Source organism: Phalangium opilio, unplaced genomic scaffold, assembly GCF_054372755.1.
Source record: "Phalangium opilio isolate 3A_F unplaced genomic scaffold, DU_Popi_V2 ptg000009l_1, whole genome shotgun sequence".
Classification (NCBI taxonomy): Eukaryota; Metazoa; Arthropoda; class Arachnida; order Opiliones; family Phalangiidae; genus Phalangium; species Phalangium opilio.
In genome coordinates this window covers 1,899,296-1,921,843 of record NW_028324146.1, presented here as the reverse complement: position 1 = coordinate 1,921,843, position 22,548 = coordinate 1,899,296, and the positions used below count along the sequence as shown (strand labels likewise).

General features: G+C 40.5%; 1 protein-coding gene across 2 annotated transcripts; it reads left to right on the top strand.

The window, feature by feature from the left end:
- The first annotated feature begins 668 nt into the window (after window positions 1–668).
- LOC149713083 (uncharacterized) lies at window positions 669–20,049 on the top strand. 2 transcript variants are annotated; one of them, XM_089845814.1, is made up of 5 exons: window positions 673–823; window positions 12,470–12,660; window positions 14,457–15,185; window positions 16,417–16,728; window positions 19,116–20,049. In XM_089845814.1, the coding sequence occupies exons 2-5, from the start codon at window positions 12,480–12,482 to the stop codon at window positions 19,595–19,597; spliced, it is 1,704 nt and encodes a 567-aa protein (XP_089701940.1). In that variant the 5' UTR covers window positions 673–823; window positions 12,470–12,479; the 3' UTR covers window positions 19,598–20,049. The 2 variants fall into 2 exon arrangements, with proteins under 2 accessions (XP_089701949.1, XP_089701940.1); XM_089845823.1 differs by lacking the exons at window positions 12,470–12,660; window positions 14,457–15,185; window positions 16,417–16,728; window positions 19,116–20,049 and adding an exon at window positions 8,972–10,616 and having other exon boundaries at window positions 669–823.
- The last annotated feature ends 2,499 nt before the right edge of the window (window positions 20,050–22,548 follow it).

The window sequence follows — 22,548 nt, the reverse complement described above, 5'->3', positions numbered from 1 at the left end:
AAGACAGATTTACAAGTCTAAACTCCAAAAACCAGAGTCGGCTACAGTTCTGGAAAAAAGTCGACCCAAGAGCAGGGCCGGAAATAAGAAAAAAATCTTATAGGACATGTGTCCCGTGAGTCCGTGACCCCCCATTTTACTGGAAAATTTATTGGACATTGTCCACTGGAGTGTGCTAAAATAGTGTCGCATCTTCATAGCAAGCTATCAAAACTTCGGAAACTTTATTGGTCAAAATGTCCAGTGACCCCCTTAGTTTTTTAAAAAGTTATGGGACATTTTAAAATTTTATTGGACAATGTCCAGTGTCCTGTGCTTATTTCCGGCCCTGCCCAAGAGCGCCGCGAGCTGGGCTTTTTCTCGCGTTTGAAATTTGAAATGTTTATTTTGGCGCGCGTTTCAATTTCAAACCGACTTTTTCCAGAACTCGTAAAGCGGCAGAAAATATCGGCTTGGTAATTAAGCTATAATTTTAAATTCAACTATGATAATTGATTTTTTAGAAATAAAGAAAATATAACCGCATTTTTATGTTTTAGAATTCCTAATTAAGATTTTAAAATTGCATTTTTATGGGTTCTTTCATTATAAATATTTTTATTATTAAAAAATTATAAACAGCTAACACAGTGCACACTGGACAGGCCTTGATTATCGTAGGCAACAGTTTGGGGGTTTTTTCCACTCCCGTCCTCTTCCCTTCTAGTCCTTTTAGTTTAAACTGTAACTGTAACGGTTCGTCTGGCGTCTGCTATAAGTTTTGATGTCCGGACTGTGGAGGGAATCTTTCTTGAGGTCTTCCGAGCATTCAAATTAAATGAAGGTATGATTATTTCAATTCTTATTTGCTTTTAATGCCCTAAAGTAACGATTTCTAATGGTCTAAGTAACTTTTTCATAACCAACTTCGAGGCAGTTCCGCTTTGGCAGACACTAATCTATCGATGAACCCTAGGCTTAACAACAAGGTGCATGTCAGTCAGGGAAATGGATATTTTTTAAAGTAGTCCTTGGGACCAGTGACCCTCCCTGGAGTCCTAAATAATAAACTGGTCTCCGGACTGGTCCCAGCCTTTGTTCTCCTATAGATTTGCAATTAATAAACTGGTCCCGAGGACTAGTAACCCTCACTTCTTGATTTTAAAAACTAGTCCAAGCAAATAATAAACTGGTTTTGGACCAGAGGAAGTGTGCTATTTCCCAGATGATGACATTTTAAGGATATTATTTTCACGCTAGGGTGGGAAATAAGGATATATTTTTTTTAAACTGGACATTAGGCCAGCGATGTCCCTGGCCTGGAATAAATAAACTGGTCCATGATAATTGACCAGAGCACATTCTCTGCTAAACTAAAGAAGTGGATAATTTAAATATTTGATCCAGTTAATGTTTGGACCAAAAGCGTATAGAAAACCATAAAGTGAAGGTCAGTAACTTATCTTAGGCTTTGGCTTTGGTTAACATGTAAAATGAGAAGCTCGCGGGATCTAAGTAAGCTCCTCCGATTAAACAACCAATCACCTTCCACTTGCATTACCTCATCCGAATCGTAGGCAGACGTCATACTCAAGCAAGAAATAGTTTTGCGACGCTAGCGGCGCCGGTACTTCAGGGCAAAAATAGAAACACTAAAATATCGTCTGCTTTTTTTAAACAACCCCGGAACGGGAGTCGGGAGCGCTTCGGGTCTTCGCCTCTTCGGTCACCGCGTTAACGCCACGGCACGCTAAGTCAGGCGGCAAGGCCTAAAGTACCCCGACTTTTTTCCTAACTTCCCAATCCCAAGGCGATAATTTAATTGTTATATAAATATTTAAAGTAGACTAGTTTACTAAGTTTAGTTTAGAATATGTAGTTGTCGTGGTAGTTCTTTTAATGATACAAATATTATAAAGCCGTTATTATTATTATTCGTTTTTGAAATGCCTCGGAAAAAAACCACAGAGCAGATTGCTCTTTTAGCTTTAAAGCCAAAAAACCAAAGTACGCAATACAATTTTTATGTGAAAGAATTTAGCCGAATGCCGTACTTTGGGTGTACAAACGATCATAAATATACCCATTCCTAAACTAAATAAGGACATATCAATTCAAACGGAAACCGATAAGAAAGTTGTTTCTCCAACTACCGAAATTGGACGGCACACTCGTCTTTAGGCCTAATAATATAAGCAGCCGACGCAACTCCTACGAAATTTAGTGGAGCTATATTTTGTAGCCAACTCACTCATGTACCTTGTGTAACACTACGCGAATTTAATCTTCCGCCACGACGAAGCGGCATCGTACCGGCTCTAACGAGGAGGGGGGTCGGAACAACGCGATAGAGAGGGGGCTTCTACTTTTACACGTTCAGCCCAGGCGGTAAAGACCTTCACTTTATGGTTTTCTATACGCTTTTGGTTTGGACTATGGTTACCCTTGAATTTTATTAGTGGTCATTGAGTTTTTAAACTGGTCATTTGCCCTGTACCACCGCCTTTTTTTCCCATGCTGTTTCCATCAGGCTTTGGCTGCATGCACTGTAGAAGCCCCTCCAAACTATTTTTTCGTGTGTAAAATCGCTTATCCACTGATGCCAGATTGAGGGAAATTTCCCATATTTTGACTCCAAAAAACTGTAAAAAGGGAAATTCCACCAAAAACTTTCTAAATCTAGGGAAATTCCAAGGTGAAAAATATTTTATTCAAGGCCAACAATCTCAACATAAAAAATAAATCTCCTTCATCAAATCGACTTATTGGGGAAGCTCTGCTACTGTTTTTAGTCATTTCAAAACATTGGATCATCGAAAGTCGTCTCACTTATTTCTTGGAAATACCACAGGTCCAAAACATTATGGAGGGATATCAGTTTAAAAATTCAATCTACTTTAAATTTCTACTTCATGGATATACATTCTTAGCCTTGACTGGTTCTCATTCAAACCTTTGGCCGCCCTTCCTTGCTATAACCACAGCCCACTCGATCACGCTTTGGCTTGACCTTCCAAACAATTTTTTTTTCTGTGAAAGTCCGTATTGGGAAGTTTCGGTTTTTTCGCTCGAAAAATCAAAGGAGTCAGCTTTTAAAATTGCCGTCTATGGGAGGAACACAGTTTTTAGCCACATCCTACAATGTACATCTACGATGTGCGTATTAATGTGACCTGCCCAGTTGTAGGTGGCGTAGTAGGTGTGCCACAGTAAATACCTTTGGCTGTATAAAAATTTTCGTTCATCATTGAAGGGGGAGAGAATTGTGGTGAGGTGATATTTAACTTTTTCTGTGTTTGAAAAGGAAAGGGATTATAATAGTAAGTTTAATCATAGCATGTTGCAACGGTTTCGCTCCTGACCCGTTGCAGACGATGGAGAGCCGAACTTTGCACTTTTGTATTTTTGATGGGAATATGTTCAGCCCATATGCTTCAGCCATCCGCCGTCAACGTCGCTTCCCCCTTTCCTTTACTCGTTCCGAGATTTCGTTAAGAGCATAATACACCAAAGAGGGTGTTTAGAGGCGTAGGGTCGAGACAAAGAGAGATTCTTTTGACTGCCGAGGAGCACAGTCGCTCCCCGCAGATTAACACGAAGTTATGAAGCACGTTATATTTTTGTCGAGATCTCCCAGAGTGGAACGCTTTAGTTATTTTTAAAACTCATCTTTTTGTTCTCTATTAAAAAATATCGTTCAACCAGTAACATGAGCCGAAGGTATGACTGTTGTAATTAATTAAGATTCCCAGACGAATTAGGCTTATACAGTGTGGAAAAGATCAGAGTAACACCTACCTTTGTGGAAAACCCCCAAAACCCCTGACGGACTACTTCACTGCAGTACATTTTTGAGCTCGTATACAGGGTGTGACATGTGTCATTGTATGCAAATGAGAACGTGCAACAAGTATCATAGTGAATATCGTTTAATGATACGCACTTTGAAACGTTAAAGACCTACGATTAAGCTTAGGAACCAAGGCATCACACTACAAATTAAAGGGCTGTTTGGTAAACCCATCAGCGTAAATGTTCGATGTGCCTACCGTCGTGGTGTAGGCACTCTTCAAGACGATTGTCCATGCGTTGTATTACGTTTTCTAGCATTTGAGGAGTGATTCGTTCAATTGCGCTTCGAATTCTGGCCTTCAAGTCGTCTACATTTAAAGGTTCTGTTGCAAACACCTCCCCCTTAACATATCCCCATAAGAAGAAATCAAGTGGGGTTAGGTCAGGGGATCTTGCTGGCCACGGAATTGGTCCACCTCTACCGATCCAACGGTTTGGAAAGTGCTCAGTTAGCCATTGGCGAACATTGACCGCCCAATGTGGTGGCGCACCATCCTGCTGGAACCACAGGTCCCGCATCACTGCTAATGGTAATGCGTCTATCACATCACTAAACTCGTGGAGCAGGAAGTGCAAATACCTGTCACCAGTAATGTTGTCCTCGAAGAAGAAAGGTCCGATGATTCTGTTCCCCAGAATGCCGCACCAAACATTCTCAGTGCCGCGGATAATTCTGACCTTCGTAACCTCGTATGGGTTCACCTTATCTAAGTAGGCCAAAGCATAAGACGTCAAGACTTCTGTCTTACCATGCGCGAGCTAATTGAAGCCGATCCATTGTTCTTAAGAAAGGTTCATTTTTCTGATGAGGCGACGTTTCACAGGGATGGTACGGTAAACCGACATAACTTACATTACTGGACCCAACAAAATCCATACTGGTTACGGCAACATTACCATCAAATTCGATGGAAGATAAATGTTTGGTGTGGCATTGTGGGGAACAGAATCATCGGACCTTTCTTCTTCGAGGACAACATTACTGGTGACAGGTATTTGCACTTCCTGCGCCACGAGTTTAGTGATGCGATAGACGCATTACCATTAGCAGTGATGCGGGACCTGTGGTTCCAGCAGGATGGTGCGCCACCACATTGGGCGGTCAATGTTCGCCAATGGCTAACTGAGCACTTTCCAAACCGTTGGATCGGTAGAGGTGGACCAATTCCGTGGCCAGCAAGATCCCCTGACCTAACCCCACTTGATTTCTTCTTATGGGGATATGTTAAGGGGAAGGTGTTTGCAACAGAACCTTTAAATGTAGACGACTTGACGGCCAGAATTCGAAGCGCAATTGAACGAATCACTCCTCAAATGCTAGAAAACGTAATACAAGGCATGGACAATCGTCTTGAAAAGTGCCTACACCACGACGGTAGGCACATCGAACATTTACGCTGATGGGTTTACCAAACAGCCCTTTAATTTGTAGTGTGATGCCTTAGTTCCTAAGCTTAATCGTAGGTCTTTAACGTTTCAAAGTGCGTATCATTAAACGATATTCACTATGATACTTGTTGCACGTTCTCATTTGCATACAATGACACATGTCACACCCTGTATACGAGCTCGAAAATGTACTGCAGTGAAGTAGTCCGTCAGGGGTTTTGGGGGTTTTCCACAAAGGTAGGTGTTACTCTTTTCCACACTGTATAATTTAGAATCCCCTTTTAAGACTTAACTTTGTCACGAGGTCCCCCGAATATTAGTAGGGCTGACTAACGTCCTGTAACGGAATCCCCCAACGACCCGCCACTCTTAATAAGTCGGCATTCGGTTACAATTAAAGGCTAGTTTACACAAGCGCGAGAATATGAAGCTTAAAGATGAGAGATCAAGCTGACCCGTGTTTCTGTTTCTCGCGTGACCGTTCACATGCCCGCGAGAATATCACTTGAACGAGCTTTTGCCTAAAGATGAAGCTGATTTCCCGAATAAGCTCGCGATCTGCCATGGCAGATTTTCTCGCACGAGTTCAGCTTAATCGGAATGTCGTGTGACTTTTGCTATCCAATGACAAGCATTTGTTTAGTCGGCGCATGGTCGGTGGTTATTTTGTCTTTGTCTGCTAGTCATTCACGCTTGATTTTGAGAGTAAAATTTTACAGAATAGAAAGAACGATGTCTTTGAACAAAAAACGAACATGAAAATATTTTAAAAGCCAACAATAGAAAAAAGGACAAGAAAGAAAGTTACGTTTAATAAATATAATTCGGGATTACTCGGATATTTGGGACAAGTCCAACATTAATTATCGAGACAGGGACTTGCAAAACTTAAAATGGGAAGCCATTGCCAGGGAAATGAAAATGACAAGCAATTGATATTATATTAAATGATAACGTCGTTACTAGTCCCGCCGCCATTTTGCATGTTTACCTGCTCGGCTTCTCGCAAGAGTACCCAAAAGTGCGCTAACTTGAAGCACCTATGTGAACGATAGGCCTCGCGTACAGAACAAGCTTACGCCGAAACCGATTTTATGCGCGAGATGCGACATCATACTTCGGAACCTACTTTCCGCTTCAGCTAGAGAACCTCGCGCTTGTGTAAACGAGCATTGTACTAGCAAGACTAAGCATTCAGTTTGCTCGATACATTTAAAGCGAGAGAGAGAGGATTATGGCATTATCTTAATTCAAATGGAAGGTTTTATACTCCCTTTAAAATTCCTGTCACCCGTGTACAATAAGGGTTTCACGCTTTCAATCCCGCTCCCCTATTTCAAAATTCAAAGAAATCGAGGGGGATTTTAAAAAACAAAAGCAAGAATATACCGACGTTATATTGAGAATGGTCTTAAGGTGGTATTTATTATTAGAAGTTACGTGTATTTCTCCGCAAATCGAGAAGAATTTTAAAAGAAAGTACTAGCTTGTGGCCCCGGATATTAAAATGATAACGTAAGTAAATTTATTGAAGTAAGAATTATGGGTTATAATATTTTTCTTTGGGCACTTTTTGTACCTCTTTCAATGGGTATTTACGGCTATTTCATTTTACCACTGTTAAAGGATGCTCATCGTCGTGGGGGTACTCACTCGGTAAAGCTAGGTAGCGCATCGAGGGGCTATTCACTCAAATTTTATGTACTCCTGTTAAATACGGTACGATGTGGCTGCTATTACGAGCCTAGCCTAGGGTTCTAAATCGGTAAATTACCATAATCATTTACACGGTAATTTACCAGGGTAACTGTAATTTACGATATTCTCGGGTAAATTACGAAAACGGTAATTACCCTGGTCATTAGCAGTGTAAATTACCACGGTGGTAATTAACACCGAATTCTTAGTTCTTTCTCTTGGAAAATGGTCTAAAAGCTCCATGTTTTGCTCTACTCGAACATGCGCACCTATTTCTTCTCAAGTTCGAACGGCAAGCGTAGGAAAAATTTGAAAAAGGAAATAAAATTTTATTTTCAAGTCTATTCTTGTTATCGAGTTTTTTTGCGTCAGCTGGAAACGTTGTAGTTAGAATTTTGCTCTTAAAACGTGAAATAGCAATAGCATGGAGCCCAGCGGTCCTATAGTTCCTATAAAATCCTATATTTTTGAACCAGTCCTATATTATCCTATAATTTCATGAAAGGTCCTATAATATCCTATATTTTCGACTTAGTCGAAATTTCGTATAGTTTTTATCTAATTTTAGCTGCTTTTATTGAGATCACATTTGAATAGACACCGAATTTGCGGAGCTCGCTCAGGATTTTTTATATTATATCTATATAAATCAAAGTCCTGACTGACTGATTGACTGACTGAATCAGCCCAAACCGCTTGCAATAGAAGGCTGAAAATTTGCAGGAACGTTACTCATGAGCAGTAGGCGCGTACTAAGAAAGATTCTTCCAATCCGCCCCCATCTTGATAAATGGCGTCCAGAAATGCAAAAAATCTTCTCTATGCAACAATGTCCGCGCGTTTCAACCGATTTCGCAAATATTTAGTACAATGGTTTCCTTCAACCTATAGATGGGCTGAGTGATCTTTTTGGTTTGATTTGTTGCCATCTTTTTAAATGGCGGCCAAAAACTTAAAAACCCTTCTTTATGGAATAATGTCCGCGTGAAAAGTACTAAAAAATGCATCCCTAGGGGCTGACGGGCAACGCCGAGTGCCATCGCTCCTAGGGTGCTACAAAAATATTAGTCGAATCAAGGAGTAGTATATCGGGCCCACATCACACCCCATGTGTGGTGTGGGCCCGATATACTACTCCTTGGTCGAATCAGTAAAATCTACCCATTTTTTTATCATTTTGATGGAAGTTCTTATTACACGCGAGTGACGCCGCGGGTAACTGCTAGTTATATTATATTTTAATATTAAGTTCCTCTGAATTTTCGAAGTAAAATCCAATTTGTTATTTTTTTTTGTTGAGATTTTTCTACATAGTTCAAGCCCTATACAGGGTGTTTTCGAAAAGTCCATCAATAATGAAAGGGCGTATTTATTGGGCCATTTTGAGTCGAAAATGTTCTATGACATTTTGCCGTCCGACCCACGGTTTTCGAGTTATGATTTGAATATTTTAGGGATGACCCCTTCATTAAATTAGCGCTGTCTTTCAATTTCTTAATTAAATTTAAGGGGGTCATCCGTAAATTACTCCAATCATAACTTGAAAACAGTGGCCCGGACGGAAAAATGTCATAGAACATTTTCGACTCAAAATGACCCAATAAATACGCCCTTTCATTATTGATGGACCTTTCACAAACACCCTGTATATGAGCATTTTTATACCTATATTTTCCTATAATTCCGAGAAAAAAATTATAAATTTCCTAAAAGGAATTTAAATTTCTGACTGGGCTCCCTGCCAGTGGCGTTGCATGAAACTGGGATTCTAGGTTGCAAGGTTCATTTTATTTGCCGTATATACATAGATGCACCCTTATTTCGGGATAATTCTTCAAAATGGCGCGATACGCTATCCTCAATAGAAGACAGTTTGGCTCTTACCATATACACGATTATGTCGAAATAACATTGTATGTGTCACACTACTTGCTGGCTTACAAAATCAACCAATACTAACTCTGCTTTTGCCTCGGCTACATTCTCAGAAAAATTCATGCTAGGCCTAATCATTGATATTTTGGTGCAAAAAATGTCCATCATCCTGTTTCAGATTACGTCACAAAATGTCTTTCACTAAGAACATTTTAAAGAAAAGCGCTGCCAATGCCGAGTCTAAGCGTTTTAAATGCACACAGTGCAGTTTTGCAACAAAACACAATCGAACCTTAAACATTCACTTGGAGCGACATTTGGGCCAAATGTCGTACCATTGCGGCAGATGCAACGAGAGATTCTCCTCCAAAAGTTCGTTGAAGAATCACATTGTACTTCATCACGAGAAAAAGGGATTTAAATGCCAAGAATGCGATTACGTCGCCGCGAAAGAAAGCATTATAAAACAGCACAGTTCAGTTCATACCGGGGAGAGACCACACGTTTGCAAAACTTGTAACGCGAGTTTTCGACTAAAAAGATATTTAACTCTTCACTTGAAAAAACACGAAGGGAAACGCGATTTCAAGTGTGACAAGTGCCAGAAGACATTTATCACGCTACGAAGGTGTCAGCTCCATAAACAGACGCACCTTGTTGTCAAACCCTTTAAATGCGACGTCTGTCAAAAGGGATTCAAATTTAATATCAATTTAAAGCGTCACATAATGACTCATAATAGGGACTTTTGGTTTTTTAAGTGCGAACGGTGCGATTACCGAACGAATGCAGCATCTTGTTTCACGTATCATAAGTTGATTCACAGTGACGAACGCCCGTACAAATGCCACACTTGCCAATACCGTGCCCGTTCGCGGGGCAATTTACAAAATCACATCGCCACTCACAGTGACGAGCGTCCGTTTAAATGTAATATTTGCGATTACTCGGCCAAATTAAAGTCATCCTTAAAAGGTCACGTTGCTAATGTTCACGCTGACCGTAAATATACGACAGCTTTTTCGTCACAACGGGAAGCTAGTCGCAACAAACCAGGGACTTCCCATCCAGAACTAAGTGGAGCAGCAATTGTCAACGATTCATCTGCTAATGAAGTTGTCAGCTCAATAGAAATTCAATGTGAATCAGATCCCAATGAACCCAAAACTTCATCGGAATCTACTGGTTTTAAATTCGACCATTTAAACATGTCGCCCTCCAAGATGAGTTTTGATACCCAAAGTCCAATGAGAATCTCAGAAGAAACGAAGAAAGGCGAAGCTTGGTGTCCACAAAAGGTCGTCACACATTCATCGACTTCAGAAATGAATTTGAACAGTTTTAAAGTAGAGAACGATACTGCGCAGCTTCATCCATCAAACGAAACAATTCACGATTCAGATTTATTGAATCACGTGAAAGTCGAGTTTGATTTTGGTGACTTTGACAGCAATTTTCGTGAAAAACGTGATATTAATGTTGTTAGAAAATGTTCGATACTTTTGAAGAAATTGGAAGATTTGGGGAATTATCACGGGTGCTACTACATGAGAGTGAAAGAAGCGCCTTATGTCTATGAAGTTGTTAGAGTTCATTTACAACCCGTCGTCTGGGCATAATTACTAAGGTCGTTGGGTTTTCCTAAATTAGGGATTTTCTCGAACTTTAAATCTACCGTTATTAAATACGTTTAAAGAAACGAATATCATCGTTTTGAACTTCTATAAAATCGTTATTTCATTTCATTCTTTTCATTTGAATCTTTTATTTTAATATTTTTCCCTGTATTTTATGAACAATAAAATTAAAACTGAACCAAAAAAGGACTTGGTTTTTTCAAATTTCCCATATTGAATTTCATGCGCAAAAGTTGTTTATTTACGTTTCTTGTCTTTAACATGTTAAGTTCGCATTTGAAATACCGGGGCTGTAAACTGCGCATGTCATAGGTAATTTTATTTTAATTGCTTTCGTCACTGGGAGTGAACAAATCCACTTAGCTGCCAGTCAATTATTGTGACCACAAGTTAATACAACACCAAGAAACCAGCTTTATATTTTTCAATAACGTAGTTCCGAAAACCGTGATGTTCATAGAGCTTGGATCAATGCCTACGTAATTATTAGAGGCCCGTGCATGCTATCTTGGGATTAGAGGAAAAAACCTTTTCTCGCCTGCCTCTCATAGTAGTTAGATGCCGCTTTTGCTTCTGCAAATATTTGAATGCATCTGAAACTCGTGTCAAAAGATGTTATTTCCTTTTTTTTAAACTAGGACTAAATATATTTAAATGGCTATGGGAATCATTTTTATCTTCGAAATTTAAGTTGAAATTATACTTTATTAACCAAAATTAATCTATATCTATATAAATCAAAGTCCTGACTGACTGACAGACTGACTGATAATCAACGCCCAGCCCAAACCGCTTGCCCTAGAAAGCTGAAAATTTGCATGAACGTTACTCATAAGTAGTAAGCGCGTACTAAGAAAGATTTTTTCAATCCGCCGCCATCTTAAAAAATGGCGCCCAGAAATGTAAAAACTTTTCTCTATACAACAAAGTCCGCGCGATTCAACCAATTTCAAAAATATTTAGTACACTGGCTTCCTTTAACCAATAGACGGGCTGAATGGTCTTTCGGGTTCGAATTGTCGCCATCTTTTTAAATGGCGGCCACAAACTAAAAAATCCTTTATAGAATAATGTCCGCGTGAAAAGTAATAAAAATGTCCCGACGGGCAAGGCCGAGTGCCTTCGCTCCTGGGGTGCTACAAAAATATTAGTCGAATCAGTAAAATCTACCCATTCTTTATATCCTTTTGATGGAAGTTCTTATTACACGCGAGCGACGCCACCAGTAACAGCTAGTACCTTACATTTTTTTTAAATAATAAGCAAACATTGCATTTATTAAATCACATTACAACCCCCTTTTAGACAATACCATAAGTGGATAATAGACATTAGTAAATTACATGCCAAAAAGCCGAGGCTTAGTATACCTTTCGTAGTTTTAAAATTCAGTTTACGTTTTTTTAAAATTCATCTAAAAATCTTTAACCCAAATTATTTTATAATAAATTTTAAAACCTAGTTCCGCGTGTAGTCAATTCTCGTTCTCGAATTAGCTCTCAGTAAGTCTACAGCATAACGAAGTATAGGAAGTGTCAGATTTGTCATTTGTGTAAGATATCTTATAAAGGTATTATAACCCTAATAGACCGATCTCATAAGCCTTAGTGTGACCCATGCTATTTGCCTATAGAACCAAAGCGGTACCAAACATGGCCGCCCACTGCCAAAGCTAAACCCGTGACGTTCTACCTGGGCACTGACGTCACAACTGAGATAGCTCTATTTAGCTCGCCCGATGAGGGCGAAAAAGTTCTAAATGTTGAACCACAACTGAGACACAGTTTTAATCAGTAATTCTCCCTAGTGATGGAGGATGGAACTAATGAACTCGGTTAAGATAATCTGAATATAATGCCATATAAGCCCCAATGTTGCGTGTTGGTCGCTTGGAGTTGTAACAACCCTTTTTTATAATTTGAAAATATTACTCATGCGTCGTCTGCTAGATCACCTTCGAGAGGCTTGACATAAGTCTTAAAGAAGGCACAATAACTAAGGTGAACACTACAATTTTGCTCTTACATTGATATTTTCAGAAGCAAAACAATGTCAAGTGAAAAAGTGACTATCAAAGTTGAACCTGTTGAGGAAGAAGACAGTGGAAAATTAGAGGATCTCATTCCTCTCATCCAAGCTGAAGTGATGAAGTCGAAACTGGGGTTCTTCGAGGCTAATGATGACGTAATTGTGTCAAATGTAGATGTTACAATCAAGATAGAAGTTGTAGGTAAATAATACTATAGACTTTGATATTTTTTAAGCATTTCGTAGTGTAATAAAGAGCTCAAGGAGGGCGCCCTATTAGTACGTATCACCCGAAGTATATAATAATACATCTCTTCGAGATGTTAAGTTTAGCTTTCTGAAATAACTAAAAATAATTATTTAAGCATTTCATTCCCCAATCCAGTAAGATTTTATGCAGTGTGTTCCAAGGAGGATGGTGGGAATGAAATATAATGGATTGAAAATAATGACAGGCGACCTCCATCACCGTATCTCTCCCAGTGTACCTCGCGAACGCCCCTACCCTCGGTAGGCGATTGCCAAGTGCTGCCGCGAAGCGAAATTGTATTTGTACGAGAACTAGCTTCTATTTTTAAGACAGAGGAGGCGTCCTGTACGATTTCGTACTGTACGACCCTACCTAACCGCTGAGGCTGCTGGGAAAACTACGGTGCCGTAGGTCACTAGGTGGGGTACAGAGGCAACGTTATAGGTATGGGGGTTTCCACTCCATACCTCTCTACTTCAAGCTGGGACTGAAGTACAGTAGGTCTTAACGGGAAAGAGTCGAAAATGTTAAATGACATTTTCCCCTAAGGCCTCCTTTTACGAGTTATGATTGAATTGTTTTAAGGATGATGCCTTAATCATAGAGAAAGGAAGGTGTTACTGGAGTGGCCGTGTGGACGCTCCATGAGTGGCCGTGTGGACGCTCCATGAGTGGCTTCAGCTTGGGATGGTGGGTAATACAGCGCTGCCATCTGTATGCTAAAACTTGTACTAAAATATTTTAAAGTTCGGTCAAGGGCAGCCATAGTTTTTATTTAATTTCGTTATCAAAACAGCAATATTACACCGTATTACTCGAGTTAAGCCGCACCAGCATGCCGAAGCCAAAGATACGCGATTAGTTATTGTTATTGTTATTGTTGAAGGGGGTGACGCGTCGCCGCGTCGAGCACCGATACCAAAGGTATATTGTGCGCCCCGAGCTGGTTAGACTGCGAAGAGTCCTGTCGCCTCGATGAATCGGAGAATCCGATTGGCCGAGACAGTAGAGAACTGGTTAGGTTCCATAGTATGCATGTCAAAATGCTCGAACCTCATGGCCGCGAGGTAGTCGCAGCTACAGAGGATATGGGAGGAGGTTTCTTCTACCTCTCGGCAGAACCTACAGAGTGGGTCATCGACGATGCCTAACAAGTGCAGGTGTCTATTCAGCCGGCAGTGACCAGTGAGGAAACTGGTAACCAGCCTAATTTTACTTTTGGTAAGGGCAAGCAGTTCCTTTGCCCTAGTAATGGAGGGACCCAGGATGAATTCCTTGGCTTGTCTCTGTCCATCCATGTCAAGCCAGAGCTGCAGTTGAAGTGCAGACATCCGGTAGTGAATCTTCTGGCGAATTATGCCATGGGGGATGGGAACCGCAGGCTCAGGTCCGAAGAACTTCGCCTCAGCCCCCCTTTTGGCATACATATCAGCCCTCGCTGATAGTTAAGAAATTTGTTAGAATATTTTTACATTATTTTCCCTATAGAAGACACTACAGTCGTACGCACCAACCCTAAGATGTAGCGCCTCTGGTGGATTCTGCGCTACACATCGTTACAATTTACGCGTGTAGGTGTTGAATCGACCACTCCAGTAACACCTTCCTTTCTCTATAGCGCTGTCTTTTAATTTCTTAATCAAATTTAAGAGGTCATCATTAACTCATAACTTGTTTTGGTTGTCCCTTAACACAAAATGTCTAACACTATTTCGAACATTATGTATATTATCATAAATAACTAACAGATGCTGTGGAGGAAAACCAGGCAGTATCGGAGGACCTCGTTCCATTCGTCAATGTGGACGTGACAAAGTCGGAACCGAGATTGGATGAGACTAAGAATGACGACGCGACTGTGGAGGATGACGCGACTGTGGAGGATAACGTGACAAATAACAAGCTAGGCGACCATAACTCGCTATCAATAAACAAATCCGATATAAAATTTGAGAATCATTCGCAATTGGAATCTCAAAATTCTGACACTGTTGACTCGCCACCACCCACCAAAGTTGTCGAGCGAATAAAACGGCACGTGTGCGACATTTGCCAGTTTGCTTTTGAACAAAAATGCTCATTGAATACGCATAAAAGGTCGAGGCACTCGAACTTACGTCCCTACAAATGCAAGCGTTGCCCGTTAGCCTTTAAACTGAAGACTAGTCTGACACGTCATATAAAGAATGTGCACACGAAAAAGCCTCCTGTCAAAGAGAAACCATTCGCCTGCGAACTTTGTCCTTATCGTACAAATATCAAGTATAATCTTAAAAGTCACATGTTTAAACATAACGATAAGGATGAGCGCGTAAAATGCCCAGAATGCGACAAAACATATAAGACCGTTGCCAACATGAAGTGCCACATGAAAGTACACGAAGGAATGAAATTTAAATGTGACAAGTGCGAATTTCAATGTACGCAAATAAAGTATTTAAGGCGACATAATGAGAGACCTTGCGGACCGAGATCTTGTAAGTTTCTTTATACACTAGTGGCAATGACCTACCTTCCTCTGTGTTGTTAGGAATTGGCCATATGTCTAATCAGCGCCACTAGCGGATGGTCTGAAAACTACTCCCATAGAGTCTAGGTATATTTAAGAGGGTTTGCAGAATCATAGCCAGGTGGCTCGAACGCCGCGGCATCTGACGGAAATTCTGCAAACCCTCTTAAATATACCTAGACTCTATGGGAGTAGTTTTCAGACCATCCGCTAGTGGCGCTGATTAGACATATGGCCAATTAGCATAGCGATACAATGTTTTTCTTGAACCCGAACAGTCTAGAAATTATCGTAAAGTCCATTACATTAGCCTAGGAAGTAACTAAAAGCGGGATTTGGGACTCCCCTCTTTTGTGTAGCAATACTGAAGAAGGGCGACATGTTCGCCACCTAACGATAACTTTTCTCAGATCTCCGGTTTAGGTGCGACTTGTACGCCAAAATTTGCCCTATTGGGAGAGAAACAGCTATTGGCTGAAAATGAACGCTGGATCTCTAAAGGGACCGGAAAACGCCCCATTCCACTGTAAATCCGAGCCCTCTCTAGCGACTGTGGCCGTTCCATTTTTAATTTTTTTATAAAGCAAACGTGCTATATAGAGATATCCACCCCGTTTTCCGGTCCCTTTAGAGACCCAGCGTTCATGGGCTGAAGAAGTCACGCCCAGAGGTGGGCAAATTCGCGAATTTTTCGATCATTCACCGAATTTCCCCCGCTTGGTAGTACAACGTGATTCGCGATTTGCCCAACACTGGTCACGCTCCGCTCACGTGATAAGAAAGACTTCCAAGAGAGGAGCTCGAGATTTATAACAGTGTTAGGAAAGGGGGGGGGGAATTTAACCCCCCATCCATGGAGTTAAAAGGAGTTCTTACCCCAGCAGAGACGTACGCTTTACCAGCTATTGTAATTGTTTACTTCCTAGGCTAATTTAATAAACTTCTGTAACTAGCTATTTTGGAGGCAGTTCTTGAAAATGGCTCTATCAACAATTAGAGACAAAAAACTTCAGGATCTTCAGGATTTAAAATGTCCGCGAGTTTTTTAGCTCAAGTGCACGGACCTCTAGGCCTTAGTTTCAAACACGTATGAAATTGCCTACAGCGTACATAACACTAGTTAATTTTTAACGTTGAGTGAATTTCATAATCGTTGCCTTTTGCATTTCTTATTATTTGCTACTGATTATGTCTTTCAGATAAATGTAAACTATGCGATTATAAAACTATTAATCAACCTGAATATGCTGATCACGTGAAAAATTATCGACACGATTCCTTTCCCTGTCATATATGCGCATTCACTGCGTATACGAAAGAAAAACTCTCGAACCATCTCAATACACGACACTATGGAAAAGGTCCGCTCAAGTGTGACGTTTGCCTGGCCACGTTTATGCGGATGACTCATTTGAAACTCCACGCTAGAAGGCACAGATGCAACTTGTGCCCGAAAGATACTATAATTACTACCGATCGTAAACTGCATAGAGCCGAAGTACACGGAATAGGTATGCAATGGAAATAAGGGCTGCCCTCTCGTATTTAAGAGTGCTTGTACGGTAATTCGAGTCGCGTTACTAATCAGCTAGCATTTGATTGGCGAAAGAATTCTAAAAATCTGAATAGTAGATTTGTCCTGGGTTTGGAAAGCGTGGAAAGCTCTGGATATTGAAAAATGGGTCAAAAGGATCGTGGAATTTTAGCAAATAAAGAGAATAGTGTTTAATTGGGGTTGAAGATGATTGTTCCGTTTTTGGGATTAAAATAGTGAAAGGGATTTAAAGCCGATGTCGGCTCCTAGTTGTCACTCTGTGGCGTCCCTATTATCTTCTATAAACCAATTTTACCTTGCCCAGAGCAGGAACCAATCAGAACTCGCCCGCTAGAGCGGAGCTAAATCTAGCCTTGAGTAAGCTTAGCGGGACAGTCAACCCCATTACCCATCCCTCGACTATGAAAGCGTGTACTGGCATTCGGAATGCATTTGATTAGGCGCTACTCCTGCCCAAGAGGGGGGGACCTTACCGAAAATACCACCTCTAAAACACGTCTTAGGTTGGGCTGAAGACGTTTTTAGAGGTTTTTTTCGGTAAGGGGGGCATCTACAGCGCCCCCTCATGCCATTCATCATTGTTCCCAATGGTACCTTCGGAACTGCCGAAAAGAACTGTCCGACAACGCCCCTTGAGCGGGTGACAGAAGCGGGACACCGTCAGTGGCGAGCCCAGCCAGGAGTTGGTCGGTGACAGGGAAGGACTAAGGCAGGAGAAGGCTCGAAAGGCCGGGGGAGTGCCCTCCGAGCACAGCAGTGCCATATGGTCCAGGAATGTATCCGCGGCCCCCAGAGGGTTGCCAAGAGCTGGGGATGAGCCATAGCAACACCTGGACGTTCGCGGAATGGGGCAGGGAAAGGTCCGAACCACGGGCAAACCCGAGGAACCATCCTAACCGGCACACCGAGTGACCGAACTCGGGCCCCCTCCGAGCCAGGAAACACAGCTGACATTAGCTTTAAGTGACTGGAGAGTTGTCAGCTTCATTCCTGGAAGCTGACAAACGGGTTAACATTGCGCCCTAACAGCGCCACCATGAAATTGAAGTTGAGAATTCGTTCACCAGATGGCCCTCAACCAAAAACTACTAACATTTACCCAAGTGAAATTCCGTGGGGGTGGGTTTGAACGGAACCTGTATGAGTCGGGGATTTGGAGGGAAGGTCTGGGACAGTGTGGGAAATAAGGCACTTTCACAGGCCAATAGCCAGTTTAAAAATTACCTGGGCCAGTTTAAAAATTAAACGCTTTGGGGTCTACTGGCCCTGGTGGCCACTTAATTAATTCACAAAGTTTTCCCCCTCAAGATTTTGGGTCATTAAATAAATACTATGTTAATCCCTAAAATTGTCTCGTCTTTGCTTCTATGCTGTTTGCTTGCTTGGCCTGAATTGTGTATGTGGGATTATGGGTGGGTTTCGTATGTCTGTCTACGCTCTACACAGTGTAGAATCTGTAGATGAAGTGATTTTTGCAGTTAGATAATGCTGCCTTTGACTGTATTAGAGTCTACGGGAAGATAGCAATGGAGTGTCAACTCCCTCCCTACGGGCCGAATTTTTTAATTTAGCATTACTCAAAAAAGACTTATAGTTCTTAATTTAAGACTCCAATATTTTTAAATACCCATAACTATAAAAACTAACCTACTAAGCCTACGCCCTAGCAAATATTGTCCAGAATAGATAATTTGGCCCTAAATTACGAAAGCCTGATTTTTTAGGCTAAAAGTGGTAGGTGGCACCGTGGCCAGTTTTTTAATTAAAATACCTAGGCTCTACTGGCCACAGGTCCAGTTTTTAAAAAATCCTTATTTCCCACACTGGTCTGGGATTTGATATTTTTGTAGAACATCGTGGATAAGTCAGGGACTTCTAGTTTCTTTTCATTAAATTATGGGTCGATCATTGGCAGAAAATAATAGACATAATGCACGTATAAGGCAGAACTGCAAAGAAAGCAGCGGTGGGTGAGTAAAAATTATTTGAAATGCGTGATTAAGTGTCCAAAGACCTCTTTTTTGAGACTGACTGAACACGCAGTCCTTGTTTTCGCGATATTGCAGCAACAATTCCCTGAATTTTCTAAATCAAACGAATTAAGTTTCTTTGCCTCTGACGTGTTTCAAATAATGTTTACCCCCTCGCCGCTGTGTTCTTTGGAGTCCCTTTAGGATGATCTTTCAAGTGGGCCTTATAAACGCCTAAAAATGGTCAGTATTACATTTTTGGTTCGAAAATTTGATTCAAACCCTGAGGGGATAATTTAACGAGTAGGATTTTAATTCTGATCTCTACGAAATCTAGCATAACTGCGCTTTTCATCGTTACTTTTTGTTTCAGTTGAGAAAAGAGGTGATGTTCTGAAGTGCTATCGTTGCGGCTACACCACGATCGAAAAACAAGAATATTTGAGTCACAAACGGACACACTCGAAAGACGACAAGTTCCAGTGCGTTCTTTGTCCCAAAGCCTTTGCTGTGAAGCCCTCGCTCATGAACCACATAGCAATCACGCATGAAAAGGGTGGTCCTTTTAAAGGCCCAGATTGTGATAAAACGTTCGCGGTTGAGAAGAATTTAAACGATCACAAAATCACTCACAGTGAAAAACCTCAATTCAAATGCGAATTTTGCGGCATGCCTTTCAAATGTAAAATGTCCTTAACGTGTCATACGAAGAAATGTAACGCTGATAGTGAAGACTCTGACGAATGGGAGTTATCATTGTCTAACGACAGGGATAGCCCGCCTATTTTACGAAGAAGTGCGAGAGAGAAGAGGAAAATTCTTAAGCTGGATTCGTCTTCATCGTGTTCAGAATGAAATCGCAGGGAAGAATTATTTTCGTTTTAGTCTTTAAATAAAGAAAATACAATCATTTAAGTGACCTAGTGCGGTCTTGTTTATTTGAAAGGCTGACAATATGAATTCTATTCAGCCCAACCTGAACCCTTACAATCTTCATTTGAAATAATTAATGTTTAAAATTGGAACCATGCATGTATGATGTTATCGAAGATGATTACGGAGCGTTATGAATATCTGTTGGACGAATAGTAGTATCTGACGCGTTTATCCAATAGGCTTTTATTTCTACGTCTTTTTCAATAGGCTGTCTTCATCTTTGCACGAAGCATTAACGCGTAGGTCCAGTAAAAAATCTTATTTGCTCCTATCATCGTTGATATTGTAGATGGTAGTGCTGTTCCCATTTAAAATAATATGTTTATTTTATACACTCTTTTGAATAAAATAGGAAAAATTCTGGATTAGCACTTTTCTTAAATTTCTGAATTTTGAACAAATTATTTTATGGTTTTTTTCTTGCAATTTAATTTTTTTTTTGTCCAGTATATTCAATTTATTTCTTGAAAAAGTAACATAGTTGTTACCATAAGTCACGTAAGTACAAAATAGAAACTGGATTTTCTTGCCAATTTCTGCAATTTTCAAGTTTTTACTTGCAATTAATTTTTTCTCTTCAAATTCAATTGAATTCATGAAATAGTCAAATATTTGTTAGCATAAGTCGCATATATACAAAAAAGGAACTGGACTCTGTACTGACTCGGACAAGAAGATGAATAAATAAATTAATTATTTATCGGCAAATTTGGTGCCTCTTCAATATGGTTTAGCAATAGATAGTTTTCACTTTAAAGACTACAGAAAATTCTTGCCCCTCTGTCATCTTAAAGGAAATGTCGGCTTCTGTGGAACCCCTAATATTCTACACGCATATTTTATTTTTTCCAAGGCAGGAGCGAATCAGAACTCGTCAACGAGGGCGAAGCTCAAACTAACCTTTGTTAAGCCAGTCAACTCCACCCCTTGATTATGGGAATATCTAGTGGCATTTTTCTTTTAAACTAAATCACAGCCGAGACTTGCTTTAAACTTCAGTGCAGTGTTGTCAGGCCATCTGTGGGTCAAGTTGGTAAAGTACTGGGTGAAACTGAACTGCAAGCCTTTCTCGCTGCAATCTTTTGACAGTTTTCATTGACCAACGGCCTGGCAACACTGGTGGAACAGCAAACCCTCCTTTTAGTGGAAAGTATATGTTGAACAAATCATCAGAGTAATATAACCAAAATAATGCAATTCTACGAGAGGTGTTTCTGTGGACGGTGCCATAAGTTGTCATGTACCTTTTGTTAGTGGATGTCAATCCTGTCCGTGGTCATACTTTGCAGTGGCGTCGCTAGCCCCCCCCCCCCAAATTTCAAAGTTAGCTCCCTCAAAATAATCCGTAAACCCTACCAAAAAAGTGCTCGTAGCCCCCTAAAATTCTGTAGCAATATAGTGTATAAAAATTGTAATGATAGATTCTTTAAGTTTCATCTTTGTAGAGATGAATTTCAATATCAAACAGTAGTGGCATAGCCGACTTGTATTAATAAAGGCCTATAGGTAGGAAGCTACCCATGGGGCGGCATACCGATTTTTTAGCGACCGCTAGATGTCGTTCTTAGGGGGAAAATTTTGTGGCGGGAACTTCAAAACGAATGAAAATGCCAATAGGAGAAAGCTTACTTTTTGTCTTGAGGTTGGGGGTTTTTTTTTTGAATAAAGTAAGGCAGTTTTTTTAGAAGTAATACATTTACTTGATAACAATATATTTGTCTTTATCTCATTTAAAGTGCGTTTAGTAAACTATGATTTCTACTTTTCTATCACAGTACAATGTAATATTTTCAAAATAAGTGTTTTGATTAGTGCCTAACATATGAAATTTTATGAATCACATTACAACTTTGCATATTTTCGGGGTAAAGGTTTTTATTTGTATGTTTTGATTGTTTCTTCAACGTCACTTATATCTTTGGCATAGTTGATCATTAGGGGTTTGACAAGCTTATCTAACAAAATATCACATAAATTAATATATACCTATTCCTTCCCCATTTTCAGCGTCCCACCAGACCCAATTGTTTCCGCAGTTAAGGCGCGTTTTTCCCTCAGATTTCGTATCCACCCCCATCATCCTTGCCCTAAAATACCCCAGTAATGTTTTGGTAAATATAGACATATTCACAGTGTTGGCCAAATTACATGAACCTCAAATAAAAAATTATAATTACAAATCAAAACTATATTAAATTACAAATTATAAATCATTATCATAGGATTCATATCTGATTTTGTTAAAGAACCCTTAACGTTTCTACCTCGCCAAAATACTTTAGGTATTTTTACCTCTCCGAGTGACGTATGTCACGGAGAGGTTCTAAATTCGACGTGTCTGTCTGTCTGTCTGTCTGTCTGTCTGTCTGTCTGTCTGTCTGTCTGTCTGTCCGTTGTTATACCCACGTGACCGCGTTCGCAGTTTGCAGATCGGAGCAAACGTGTATTCAATTTCCAGACCGCATTTACAGTCCCGGAAATTGTATTCCACTTACAGGCTATAACTCCATTGTCTGTCTAACAACTGTTCATTTGTCCACCCCACATGGACACCAGTCTGAACTTTCTAGCTTCTAAACACCACCATCTTCTAGTCTTTCGCCCATTCCACATGGACACCAGTCTGTACACCTGGCTTCTAACACCACTATCTTCTGGTCTTTGTTTTTGTCCATCCCACATGGACACCAGTCTGTACACCTGGTTTCTAACACAACCATCTTCTGGTCTTTGTTTTTGTCCATCCCACATGGACACCAGTCTGTACACCTGGCTTCTAACACCACCAACATCCTTAAGGTTAAGACATACGCGGCGATCGGCTAGGGTTACGAGAAACGTCTAGCCTTCCAATGGAGGGGTCTTCCTCC